Source organism: Pleurodeles waltl, chromosome 1_2 (assembly GCF_031143425.1).
Source record: "Pleurodeles waltl isolate 20211129_DDA chromosome 1_2, aPleWal1.hap1.20221129, whole genome shotgun sequence".
Classification (NCBI taxonomy): domain Eukaryota; kingdom Metazoa; phylum Chordata; class Amphibia; order Caudata; family Salamandridae; genus Pleurodeles; species Pleurodeles waltl.
In genome coordinates this window covers 92,905,770-92,920,173 of record NC_090437.1, presented here as the reverse complement: position 1 = coordinate 92,920,173, position 14,404 = coordinate 92,905,770, and the positions used below count along the sequence as shown (strand labels likewise).

Below are 14,404 nucleotides of genomic sequence, written 5' to 3'. Positions count from 1 at the left end.
CATTTGTTAGTAAATGTAATATCTTTTGGACCTTGCATGGATAAGGTAGCAAGCTGGATGGCCAGCTCCTACCTTAAACTAAACGGGAATAAAACAGAATTTATGGTACTTGGTAATTATACCATAACGTGAGGCTGGCTGTTTAGGTACGTCCCCCACCCCCAAGACTGTTATAAAAAAAATCTGGGAGTTTGGTTAGACAAATTCCTGTCAATGGATCCCCAGGCAACAAAACTTTTAGCCAGTTGCTAGGGCTCACTTAAAATGTTGTGCAAAATGTTACACTTCCTCCCCTCAGAAGGACTGTGTGGTCCAGGCACTAATTTTCTCTCAGCTGGACTACGGGAGTTCACTCTATTTGGGAGCGCCTAAATCCGTAACCAAGAGACTTCAAGTTGTGTAGAACATTGTCGCGCAAATCCTGCTCAATGTTCCTAGACATAAATCAGCCTGGCAAGCCTTGGCTACCTTCTATTGACTCCTGGTAGATCACAGGGTGAAATGGAAAGCTTAATGCATTGCACACAGGACACTTCAAGCAAAAGGCCCCCCTTTACTTCTACCTCTGATGTCACCCTCTAACCTGAGCAGAACCCTTAGATCTAACAAGGCCTGATTGGCTACGGGTCCCATTTTCAGAGGGCAAGAACTGGAGGTCGCTTAGCTACAACGTTGTCAAACTGTGGAACTCCCTCACCTACACAGTATGGCTTATGAATACTTAACTGATTTTCCAGAAACACCTAAAAACTTGGCTGTTTGAGAACGAACCCCCACTGTGCGTCACGGTCAGTCTGTGTTGCATGATGTCAGCACTGGGATGCCTAGGGTAGCCATGTGCTCTACAAATGTGCACAGAATAGAACAGAATGTAACAAAACATATAAAGAAGCTGATTTAAGGTGTAGTCAGTAAACAACATGATACATGAAATATGAATATATAAAGTATGGTAATCGCAAGAAAAGCAGGAACTGTACAATTAATTGTGCATATATGTGGGTTATATTTTTTTTATCTTGAAAATGTTTCAGCATTGGTGAACTAATGAAAGTATGGAGCGGGCCTTCTAGTTGTGGATGAACTTTCCTTGTTACATATAATCCTGGTGTGTCAATCATAAGCCGTTTTAATATTGTGCTCTGTACAGGAGGAATTAGGATTTGAGTTAGCAGGCAATATATTTAATATGTTAGTTTTAACAGCACTACAATCTAAAAAAATAAACAACACAAACTGTTTTATACAAGCGTTTATTTACAACTTGTTTTAACAACTGTACACTTTTTGATGCATTGGAAGCATTATTGTATCTAAATGGAGTATAGGTACATTAACAGTTTGAGAGGAGACATTTTAATTTGTCGTATATACAAATATGTATATTAATATGAATAGCTGGCAATCCATTAAACAAGAAACGAACTGCAAAGGAAACAGGAATATGGATACAAACTTTTTTTTTGCAGAAACTTTGTTCTACTTTCAACATTCATGAGGTTTTTAGAGGAGCAAACTGCTGCATTTCCTCACAACAGTTTTGTTTACTCTGCCATATAGTTTGGACAACAGATACCCTTTCATTAAAATCAAACAGCATATAAACCCACCCCCCGAAAAAGCAATATATCATTACACTGCTGGTGACATCATTGCTAGATTCTTATACTTCGAAACCACTGTAACTACAGCATATCGAGTTTACTCTTTCTCTTAATATTACACGGTTAGGGAGTATTACTACTAAAAAGCTAAAACACCATTTGACAGCTTTATAGCAGTAAATTAAAATCTCAAGAAAATGCAAGGGGTTTCTTCAATTTAAGTCAAAAACATTTTCAAGACAGTGCTGATATGTGCTGGTCGCTTCACTTGGTACTTCTGAGTTATTTGAGGACATAACATGATACACTGAGATATTGTTGCATTTGTGAGTACTATGCTGTGCCTGATTTTATGTTCAACTCTTGTCTTTTTTTTTGCCTCTGAAAGGATCTGTTGTGTGCTATATATCTGCTCACAATGAAGTGTCAGGCCATGTCTTGGCATGCCTACGTGTTGTATGCATTGTTAATGTTAAATAAAATTGGAAAAACCATGTGTTTAAGAGACCACAACGTGTTAGGAGTGACATTTGTTTGCATCGTGTGAGGAAATTGGAAACATAGCTTTAAACAACAGATAAATTGTGCTTTAATGACTCATGGCCACTATCCCTGTCCAAACTGTCAATTGTATGACTGGTTACAAAACACAAATTTCATGTCTTGTGAAGCAAAATAATGGCTACATGCTATCAACTGATTTACTCCATTAAAGATGAGTAACTTATTCGGGCAAATACAATGCAAAACACACACCAGACCTGAAAATGACAAGTGCACAATAGGAGGGCTGAAGGCCTAAAACCACTGGACACACCAGAGGAGCAAAAGACAAAACATTTTATTTTTGAAATCTCTCGATGACCGCTGATAATTCCACCAAAGGCCTATGGCACTAGTATTATTGGGCATTTTCTTTCCTTTTTCACTTTTTGGAAGGAATTGGCAACTCCGGTAAGGGGCAACATTATAGCGAATGTTAACACTTCAACATGTGAAATGTCAACAGCTGAGCAACAATTCTCAATTTGAAACCAACCTATGATGCATTCCTCAATATACCTGGCATAAATAAACAGCATACTTGATATAAAAAAAAAAAAAAAAAACACGTTTAGAGCAGCAAGGCTATTTACCTCTTGAAATAGAATACTGTGTTTAAAAACCTCTCAAGCTATGCAATGTAAACTAATATAGCTAAAAATGAAACAAAAATGCAAAACTATGTAGAGCTTTGTCATTCATTTTCAGGTGCCAATACTGCTCATCCAACACAGAATTATTTTGATAACTCCAGGAAATGTTCTATTGTGAACGGCTAAATGCTGTAACAATAATTTGTTTAAATTGCATCTTTCGGCTACAAAATGCACACATAATATTAGAAAGCTATGGAAAAGGTTTAAATATTTTAAAAAACATAAGCAGCATCATGCAGTTTTGAATTAAATTACTAAGACAGATAAAACAGCTACAACCTGTAAGCAAAAAATAAATACGCATAGACATTATCCAACCAAAACATAAGGACACTTCTGTAGACCACAACTGTGTTACAAGTCTGTTGCATTTTTTAGTTTGCAACTTTTCACTTTCCTCTCCGACAGAACAACTCACTCATAAAAAAAAGTTGAATTCTTACGTCTACACAGAACGACTAACAGTATTTACATTACACGTGCAATTAAAGTGACTTTTTAGGAACCTCGAATTGCAGTAGGACAACGATCCTTTTCTGAATAGCCTTCAAGATATATTAATTTCAAGCACTAAGGACTGACAGATTCGCATGGAATAGTCTAAAGATGGAAATCATCTCGATTTGTTCAGAGGTTTAGGAGGTAGACACAGGAAAGAAGTAGATCTGTAGCACATTCTGGGTTTCTTTGACCATTATGTGCACACTTATTTTGACTCCCATATCGTGGAAATGCGTCCTTGTGTAAAAATATAACACATTTTGTGAAGTCTACATTCATGTTAGTTATGAGTCTGTAACAGTAATGGAAGGCAAGAAAAAGACAAACACCGCAAACGTCGGTTCGCACAGTTTAGACCAGTAATGAATGCAGACTTCGAGCGCACAGGTCGTGCAAGAGTTAATAATGCTGATAAGCTTCTTTGCATGTGAAACTTTTTCTCTTTGCTTTGAAATTAAGTTCCCAGATGTTAAGCAACTGCTACAACAGCTGGTTAGTCTGAGAATTACGCAGTCTGTGGACAAAGTTAGGCCATGCAATGACAGTCCCTGTGCGTATAATCATGCTGCAGCTCATGCAACCACATCACTGCAAATACAAAATAAAGAAAAAAATGTTAGAAAAAGCAGATTTGCAGCCAGTAAAAAATAAAGAAAGCTTAATATTTCTACTAATGAATGGGAAAACGACTTTAAAATCGCTGCTAAAATGTTTTATGTGATTAAAATTTTCATATACCGTTAAAAGAGCAATGACAAACTCACCAGGTCTGGACATCAATTTCTATTATATGCATATTGATCTATAACCGGTATGAAGATTTTCTCTCTAAAAGAACGGCTTACTGCTGTGTCCACATTTACAATGGCAGAGTAAGTGTGCATGAGTGACTGTGGGTGTGTGAGATCACAGTAACTAAAATGGGACAGGTGAAGCGAACCAGCAGAACTATCTTAAGGTTGCACTGGGGTACGGTAGCTCGAGTTGTTTGAGACTGAGCTGTGTGCTTTTTTTTTGGGCTAGTGGAGGTACTTGTAATTTGACTGTTTAGTAAGGTCAAATGTACTTAAGCAAGATTTGTGCAGAGATCTGGTGAAAGCATAAGGGTTGGATCTGTAAAGGCAGATGTCAGCTAGAAGGAAGGCCTGGCAGGATTCTATCGGGTCAAGCATCACTGAATGAGAGTCATTGGTATTTTAAAAACGCACACAGTGAGCTATCAATGGTTGCAAAAACGCAAACAGGTCCAGAACACACAATTCATGTACGTTCATAGATATTTGGATTGCAATGACTGGGGCTCACCTGCCTGAGTAGTTCAATCATTTAATCATTTAAAGAAATGTAACGTGATCATATCCATCTAAAGGAAATTTGCAGTATAAACAAGATTGAAAACCCTCTGAAACAATTAGGCAGAATAAGCATTGAAATCTGATTTAAGTCTAAGTCTATTTCTTGAATACTGAAAGCTCTGCAGACTTGGAGAGCACAAAAAGTGATAAATGCAGAGTCTGAATGAAACCACTGGTAATAACTCCAGGAAGGTTCATTGCTTTTAGCCGTCGTGCTATTACAAATGGAGTCAACTATATGGAAATCAGTTTTGATGTTGCCACAAGAGGTGGTGCTACAGGAACTGCTGGGTAGCTAGCTAAGAGGAGGGGTGGGTGGCAGAGTCCTTCAAATGGCGAACAACGAGACCACCCACAGTCACTGCTACCAGCAAAGAAAGTCAGCCACTTAAACGTGTATGACACCGGTGATGCTATACCGGATGTTGTTTGTAGTATGTTGAAGAAGGGGAGATAACTTCTGAGTTAACTTCTTCGGAGTTTTCGGGGGGCAGGGAACATGCATATTCAAAATCAAATGAAATAATCAACGTGTAATTAATACTTGAAACGTTAGTGAGATTAATCTATTTGGCCAACAGAGAGGGAAGGAAGGTACACTTTATGAAAAATAAAATGAGCCTTTCTGAAAAACATGAAGCACATTCTAACTGATGCAGACAGTAATATGAACATGATATCCCGTACTTTGGTGTGTGACTATTTCACTACAGTACGTTCTGCCTAAAGAAAATAAAAGTTTCAACCATGTGTTAAACTCAGTGAGGTAAGCAAGTATACATTGGCTGATTTAAAAATCTGACAGTCTACCGTGTTAGCTTAATATGGACTCCAGTTCAAGAGGAAGCCCAAACGTGTCTGTGAACAAAGTAAAAATACTTGTTTGTGCGAGTACAGGGACAGATCAATTTGTTTCCATTTACTATCGCTTAGAACAAGAATGCTGCTTTGCAAAGAGCTGTATTTGGAACAACGAGTTACTGTAGCTACTGAACTTGGGGCTCTTTAGTCACAGAAACTGCCTGCCTTCCACTGTGGCGCTGCAATGCGATACTCCTGGGAGCACACAACTACACATATGCAGAAAACACAGCCCTTCAGGAAATGGGATGCACTCACAAGCTATGTTAATCAGTAGCAGCGTTTCAAGGAGTAATCATCTCCGAGTTGCAACAAGCACGTTTACTTACCACCACCACCATCATCAGCATCCTCCGCAACTGACTAGCTAGAATAATAATCCATTGTGTACATACACGTTTCGTCTTTCTTCCTGGACTTAAAAACAATGCTTTCCTACTATTCACTATCCGTGAGGGTCGCCACAAGTAGCTGGCATATGCCACGGTTTCAGCTCTAATAATGATAAGTGCATGTAACATGGTTGTGGCAGGGCCTTTTCTTGTATTTTAAGCTATGTACACACTAGGCACGTCTGGAAACCTCCAGACTAAATTGCCAAAACATTATGCACGTACTACCAAAAGCCTGACTCGCCGACGTTTTGTTCACCAGTAAGTGTGACTATCCCGTTCTGGAGAGAGATATCCGTCTGTAAGTCGGTTTAAGACTCTTACAGTAAAAAACGCTATAGATTGGGTCCATACTGACTAAATTTAGTTAGTAAACATTCTAAAAACATTCTACATTATCCTCCTTATTCTTCAGGCATCTCAGACTGTTGACTGTCGAAATGTTGAGGGTAATTTAGAGTACTGTAAACAGTGAACGACTACCTTCACCATGTGCTTACTGCCTATAATCAGCTATGAACCATTTAATTCACAGGTGCTCACACGTTGGTGCAACTGGGAGCCATGTGGGTTCGAATGGGACACGGAGTTTCAGACAGGGTGGTCCTGTATACGGATGTCTATACTTCACTAACAAACTCCCAGGTCTACATCTAAAATATCCAAAAGGAAAGAGACACAACAGATCAAAGAAAGAGTGGAAAAACAAGAAAACGGGCAAAATATATAACCCTATGGCCTGGCTACGCTGGAAGCATCCCTTTTAAAAGGACGAATTCCGTCACCCACCCGAAGGTTTCATGCTTCATCAAGGGGAACCTCCTCGCACTGTGGTCACTGATCACGGTGCGGGCCACTACCCCTTCCACTAGGAGAGGACAGCTCTTGCATATGTTTTCAGAGGTGTATCTGACCTGTGATAATGAGCTAGGTGGAGTGAGGGGGCAGAGTACATGTCAGTGTAAGATGAATTAAAACTAACTCCGGAGTATGCTTGTAACTTTATTGGTGCATTCCTGTAGGATTAAAAACTAGGACAGACTAGGTGTCATCGTACCCTGTCTGCTCACATTACGGTAGCAGGTAGGCATGTTTCTGCCTATAACCTTCGACAGAGGTGTTGCGGCTTTTATCAGGTCCTGATGTGAAATTTCTGCCTAAGTAAAGAGCTATAACATAATCGTGTGAAAAAATAAATATATACAAAACCCTCCGGTGGGTATAAACAATCACCAATTTCAGTTGGGCGATATGTGCAGTTTACTGGCGGAACCCACAATGAGTTGGGTTTGACACCTCAACACAGGCCCTGTGTGTAGGAGCTCAGGGACCGGTTTCACCTTACGTTGTTCGTCAGCATTCGTCCAGAATATAATGATTCAATTTTGGGAAATAACTCGTCTTTAAACTCCCGAAGCCCTCTTTTGTATAGCACCTATTTACGGATGACCTGCTGATATTCCTAACCGACCCAGCAACTTCCGGTCCTCAAACACTCCAAATCCTTAAGATCTTTGGGGAAACTTCGGGCCTCTTTATTAACACAGCTAAATCACTGCTTTTTCTGGCCAACCCCTACCATCAGAGAATAGGTTGGACGGACGTCATCCAGGCTTCCTTGCACGGCTTTCGCTATCTCGGAGTGCAGGTTATAAAGTTAAGGCGGCATGGGAAAGAAACATACAACCACTGATGGACAACTTGATTTCCACACCAAAACGTGCAACCTATGTCGCTTCTGGGCAGGGCACCATTTTTAAAATACTGTCACTCCCCATGTTCCCATGTTCCTATACCAGTTACAGAACTACCCTTACAATATACTGTGATCCCCTTTTCTACAAGATTAATGCAATGCTCCACAGCTTCTTTGGAACCAGGGGCTCCTGCACAGAGCCCTAACTAAACTTTTTAAGTCCACATTCAAAGGTGGCATCACAGCAGCTGACATCGAAATGAGCTACACAACCTCACATCTGATCATAAGCAATGAGTTGTGGTCTGACACTCAAGGAGACCCTGGGTACGCCTCTGAGTGGTGGGAGTTCCAGGGCAAACCAGTTCAACATTTACTTTACAGTGGAACAACTCCCAAAGCCAACATATGAGATGGCATAACTAACTGACTGAACAAACTCCAATGTGGGTGGAGACTGCCCTGGAGAAGGAGGTGGGTTGGAGAAATTCAAGAGATGGGACAGCTTTGGCATCGCTACCACAGTGGACTTGATGTTGGGGCCGATCCTCAAATCCTACCAAACCCTACAAAAAGAATTCAAACTCCACGGAAGGCAGTTTTTCTTGGATACCTACATAAAACCCAGGCATGCTTTGATCTTGTAGACACCTTCAATGAGTGGATTGCAAATGTGGCCGCTATGAAAGAAACCAGCACAGCTTAATGGCCGAGGCGGTTATACTTTTTACCGGGGGCTGGCTACATGAAATAATCATCAAGTGGCATACATTATAAGAAAATATTTCTATCACAGACGGCTTTTGTATAATCTGCCTTCTATCAATGTTCCCTGTATTGGCCTACTGAAAAAGCGTAATCTTGAAAACAATAACCAACAAACAGAAGCGTTGTTCTAAAAACATAACTGTTTTGTTTTTTGTTCTATACAAATCCTCCCCACTTCTAAAATATGTATATGTCAGAACTGTGTAAAGAGTGTACTACTTAAATTTTAATCATAGCTTAAGGTTACAGACATGAATTTCGTTATTGCCTCTAGTTTACAAAGGGCAAACACAATGCTAACATTTATTCTTTAAAACAAATCCTCTTTGAATAGGACTGTGGATGCATATCATTTCTAATTTCTTACCTGAACCCTAACTAGTCTTATCAAAGCAACTTCTTTCTAATGAAATGTACTGGTGACCATGGCAACAAGGGCTTCAGATAAACAGCTTACCACCCCATTTTAGATCACTAGTCCAATTTCACCCGAACTAAAAACTAGAGTATAAAACGTTACTTCCCTTTGGTAACTCCTTTTCGGTAGAGACTAACTGCAGATACCTCAATTTTAAAATATTTCATAACTATCAAGACTGGATGGAGAAACTTTTTCACCAGTACCTATGCATGCCTGTAGGTGGCACCATGTGGTTCGGCACTGACATTGTTCCACTCCGCAGGCTGTCAGTTGCTTTCAAGGCTGTCTGCACACCCAAAAGAAGAGCACCAATGACATATTGGCTTTGTCCCGTGTACAAATCGCTAGATTTGGGATCTTTTAAATGGGTAGAGCCTAATTCACGGGATAGGGAGGGTTGGCGGGCCGTGAGGAATCTGTGGTTAGTCTGCATTGCGTTACAGCTTGTAACAGTTTATTTTCTTTAGAGAAGTAACTTGTTCTTCTGCACAGAAACTTCTAACTGCAGATTCCTCACCTTTTGAATAGACACCAGAGCAGTACCTATTAGGAGGTGGACCTGTAAACTGGTTAAAACCAAAACGTACTATAGGTCAGTGGGAGCAAAATGCTCCTCTCGGCAAACCTGGTTGCTCAGACAGCAATGCTTCATGAACATGTGGAGTGACAGCCTCTAGTCGCCTGGCAGAAGTCCAGGAAGAAACTTTGCATGCCAATGTAGTGTTAGCAGCTTTCATTCTGGTGGAACGAGCTTGCATACCTTTTGGAAGCTGCTTTTTTGCCAAAGGTAAGCAGAACTTGGTGCAGAGTGTGATCTAATCGGAGATGGTCCTCTTCTGCACAGCCATGCCTTTTTATCTTTCCAGAAAGAGCTGATCATCCAACGTGGAGTTCTTTGGTATGATCAACGTAAAAGTTCAGCTCTCTTTTGGGCTCAATACAACGGACTCTCTTCTCCTCAGAGAAGTGAGACGGAGCGTAGAACTCTGGTGCAGTGATGGTTATTCCAATGTGGAACATCGTCACACCTTTGGGCAAGAAGGAAAATATGTGAATTCTCCACAGGTGTTAGATTGGATCAGGAAGGTATTTGTGAGCAGTATCCCTGTGTGGCGGTAGGTGTCGTGGATCAGCTCTGTATCCATCGTCATCCACACTGGAAATTACATCATGGGACCTATATAGTTGCCACTCAGGCACGCTGTCAGTTTCTTTTCACAACTTTCCACACTAGAAGTGCAGAGCCATTAAGAACACTGACTACTGGTTTGTCAAAACTAAGGCCCTGAAAGGGGAGTTACTTCCCTAGAAATCAGTTGGCAGAGCAAGGAGGAGAGGTGGGTCAGTAAGGAATCTGCAGCTAGATATAATCTCTACCAGATAAGGCCCTACCAAAGTTACGTAACGTGTCCATCTGATAGAGACTATAGTCCTGCTCACTTTTGAACAGATACCCAAACAATACCATCCATGGAGGTGGGTCTGCGAACCAAGTTCAAACAAGAAAGTCCAGCAGGACCGAACGAGCAAAGTGTCTGTCCCTATGCACCGGACTGTCCAGGCAGTAGTGCTTGGTAAGTGTGTGAAGAGATGCCCACATTGCTGCCTGACAGATGTCCAGGACTGGAACTCTGCATGCTAACACAGTGATCGCAGCTTTAGCTTGGGGATAATGAGTGCGCAAACACTCTGGGGTTGCTTTTTGGCTGGTGCGAAGCAGATCTTAATGCAGAATTCAAGATAGTCCACTTCTGCACTGCTGACCCTTCTTTGCACCCAAATACCCTACAAAGTGTTGGTCACCCACCCAGAACTCTTTTGCACGATCAAGGTAGAACACCAATGCTCTTTTTGAGTCCAGGCCGTGGGTCTCTCTCCTTCCTTAAAAGGGTGTGGGTGTGTGTAAAAAGTAGGCAAAGTGAAAGATTGACCTAAATGAAAAGGGCATGACCACTTTTGGCAGAAAAGAGATCATAGTGCAAAGCACCACATCGTCAGGATAGATTAAAAGGTAAGACAGCTTAGATGACTCTGCAGGGAGATGTAATTGCCACAAAGAAGGCTGTTTTAAATGTGGGAAGCCGGATACACAAGGTGGAGGGGCTAAAAAGGAGCTCATAAGAAAAAATTTCAGATGTAGTTGCCTCAAAGAAGGCTGTTTTCAATGTGAGACGCTGGAGTGGACAACTGTGGAGGGGCTTGAAAGGAGCTCACAGGAAAAAAGTCAGAACCAAATTCAGATCCCTTTGGGGCATAATGAATGGGGATGGAGGAAAGAGATGTGTAAGACCTTTGAAGAACCTATGTACATTAGGAGAAAACAAACAGGGTTGATCAAGCAACTGTAAGAAAAAAGAAAACAGACAAATATCACCTAACAGTGCCAAAAACAGTCTCCTAATGGGCAATGGAAAGAATGAGCAATAGGACCTCGGAGGCAGGGGCAGAAAAGGGAGGGGGTTCAACAGATTTGTCTGTGCACCATGCCACAAATTTCTTCCAACAACAGGAGTATACTGTTTTGGTGGAGGTATGCCTTGCTGCAAAGATTACGTTACAGACTTTGGGAGTCAGGTCAGAAGCTGGCAACTGCCACCGCCCTATCTCCATGCAACAAGGTGGAGTGGACAGATTCAGGTGAAGAACCCTCCCTGGCTGCTGCAACAGAAGATCCTCTTGAAAGGTTAGTCTGATCGGAGGATCAATAAACATGCTCAGCAGCTCGGGATACCAGACTCTCTGTGCTTAGTCCGTTCCTGATCTTCTTGAGAACTCTGGGTAGGAGTGGTATGGGTAGAAAGGCTACCAGGAGGCCTGAACTCCACTCAAGACGAAACACGTCTCCAAAAGATTGCCACCTCAGAAACTCCAACATGCAAAATTGCTAACATTGCACGTTCTCGGCGGAGTCAAACAGATCCAAAATAATGCTCTCCCCATTGCTAAAAGAGACCCTGCTCCAGCTACGGTTGGAGATGCCATTAGTGATCTGCTAGGCATTTTTGGCTGAATTTGTCCACTCTGCTGTTCAGAGTCTGCCAGATGTTAAACCAGCAGGGATTTGCCCTTCTGTTTCAGCCATGTCCAGACGCACAGAGCCTCCTGAGAAAGGGTCCATGAGCCCACCTCGCCCTGCTAACCAGGCCGCTGGCCAACTGATCCACGAGGTCGGTGGGTCCCGTGCCCACAGCCACTGAGAGGCTGGGCAGCATGCGCAGCACAGAGGCTGGACGGAAATTGGCAAGCTTAAAGACCCCTTCAGTAGCCATTAAAGGGATGAAAGGCAGACTGAAAGGATGAGGGGCTGTTGCGAGGCCCAAGGACCTGGCTGTACCACAAGAATCGATGAGGAGGTTGAGTGCGGAGTCTGCCTTGTCTCTGAAAAGAAAGGTGCCATCGAAGGGCATGTCCATGAAAGAAGCCTGGACAGCCCCTGAAAAGCCAGATGATTTCAGCCAGGCGTGGCATCTCAGGGCCACTGTCGTGGAAACCGCTCAGCCCTAGTGAGTCGATTATGTCAAGTCTGCAATGAACTGCGAACTTTGATGCATCTCTCCAATTGGCAAAAGCCTGAGAGAGTACAGCCCGGGCCTCCTTTGGGACCTGTGGCAGCACTTGCACTACTGTATCCTACAGTGTATGGGACTAATAGGCCAAAAGGTATGCAGTGTTTACTGACTGCAATGGAAGGCTGGGGAAGAAAACATCTTCCCAAACGAATCCAACCTTTTGGATTCCATATCTGGGGGAGTGGTAGGGAACGAGCTTTGGGAGGTAGATGCTTGGAGCAGTAAGCTCTCAGGGGTTGGGTATTGCATTAGGAAACTTGGGACCCCAGGTGCTGGGGGATGGCAGTGGGCAATCGTCCTGTTCATAGGAGCCCCTGTACTGGGTTTGGACCAGGTACTTAGTAGGGCGTCATTGAGGGCATCACTGAACAAGAGCAGGGGTTCTGAGGTGGACGTTCCTGCACATCTGTCAAGAGATTAGCCTTGATGGCCACCGAGGGTAGTGGAAGGTCCAGGACCTCAGCCGCCCTCCTCACCACCATTGTATAACAAGCTCCTTCCTCAGTAGCCACGGTAGCAGGAGAAAGCATGTCAGTGTGTGGAGATGTATCCAATTCACTGGTTTTACCCAAGTCCTCACGCCAGTCCATTTTAGTTTCGTAATTTTGGTATTCTAAGGGGTCCAACGACCCCTCCTATTCTTCCCTGAGGCAGAGCGCAGAGAATTAGAGCTCAGGACCCCATCCGGCTCCATGCTGGAGTCAGGGATTACAATAGAGATGGCATAGCCAGAAGCATCGGCACCAATGTTGGGGAAGGTCAGGTTGGTACGACCAGCGGTGGTCTGGGTCTAGGACTGCATCTCTGGGAGACCCTCAGTGAAGGTACCAGAGCTGCCAGCGAGGGGCCCGAAGGTGCTCCAGCATGGTCGGATTGTTAAAAAATGAAGCAAAGGTCTCATAAAATTCTTTAAGATGGCAGGGGTCGCTTGAAATAGTCAAGAACTTGGGGATTAAATTTGACTATTCTCTATCCTTTTAGCCATAGATTACGCTATGATCAGAACATGCTGTGGGCTTCTATCGACACTAAAAAGATTTTTACACTTTCTCTCCCAGTCTGCAAGTAAGGTGGTCATCCAGGCACTTATAACATCAAGACTGTACTATGGCAATGCCGTATATCTAAAACTTCCAGACGATCTGCTTAACAAGTTTCAAATGATCCAAAATATGGCAGCCCGCATTCCACTTAACCTGTCTCCAAGTACAGGTGTCTCCGTAGCTGCGTGTTCTCCACTGGCTTCTAATAAAGAAGATAATTCTATTCAAAAGGTAAGCCCTAGCCAATACAGCACTGCACCATTCAGGTGCAGGTCATCTCAGAGTCAGAATAAGTTTTTATGCCCTCTCCAGAAACTGCTTTCTGGAAAGGATCTCTAAGATCTGTTGCATCAGAATGGCAGAAAGACTTTCTCCTACCTCAGAGCAGTTGCTTGGAATAAACTCCCACCTGGGCTATGCTCGGAGGCGGCAACCGCCTTGTTGAGGAAAAGGTTGAAGACTTGTCTCTTCCAACAAGACTCAATGATCTAACTGCACAGCGTTGATGAATAAATGCTTAGCACCAGGACATTCTATGGAGTAGCCATGCGATTTATACTTTACATTTAATTCATTCATATATGGAGTTTGTGGATATGTATTGAACATCTGCTTCCTGCATGTGGAACACGGCTTAAAGCAAGAGACAGGAGGGATATCCCCTTGAAAAAAAGTAAATCAGTCGGCAATGTTGCATGAATAACTTACAAAAATGGTTGCAAACGTGCACTGCAGTGACACGTGTATAAAGAAAGCAACTGAGACTACTTCGAGTCCACACATGGTTCCATCCACAAAATCTTTTAGTACCATATGGAGTCTGTGATATGCTATGGCAACTGAAAATTATCAGGCCGAATGAAGCACTTGGGAAATGTTCACATAAGGTGTAAGCAGGGGCACACATTCATTAAGTGGAAGACTGAAATGAACAAGCCAAAATCTTCCATTCTACACAAATTGAGTGATTTCCTTCTGCTTCTCAACAGATTGTC

General features: G+C 42.6%; 1 protein-coding gene across 1 annotated transcript in view; it reads right to left on the bottom strand.

The window, feature by feature from the left end:
• Positions 1-1,237: 1,237 nt before the first annotated feature.
• Positions 1,238-14,404, bottom strand: part of LOC138297109 (protein Hook homolog 3) — an 803,252-nt gene continuing 790,085 nt past the window's right edge. The window contains exon 23 of the mRNA XM_069236608.1: positions 1,238-3,892. Within this exon, the coding sequence (XP_069092709.1) occupies positions 3,877-3,892 (16 nt within the window). The 3' untranslated portion in view covers positions 1,238-3,876. The remainder of the gene's footprint in view (positions 3,893-14,404) is intronic.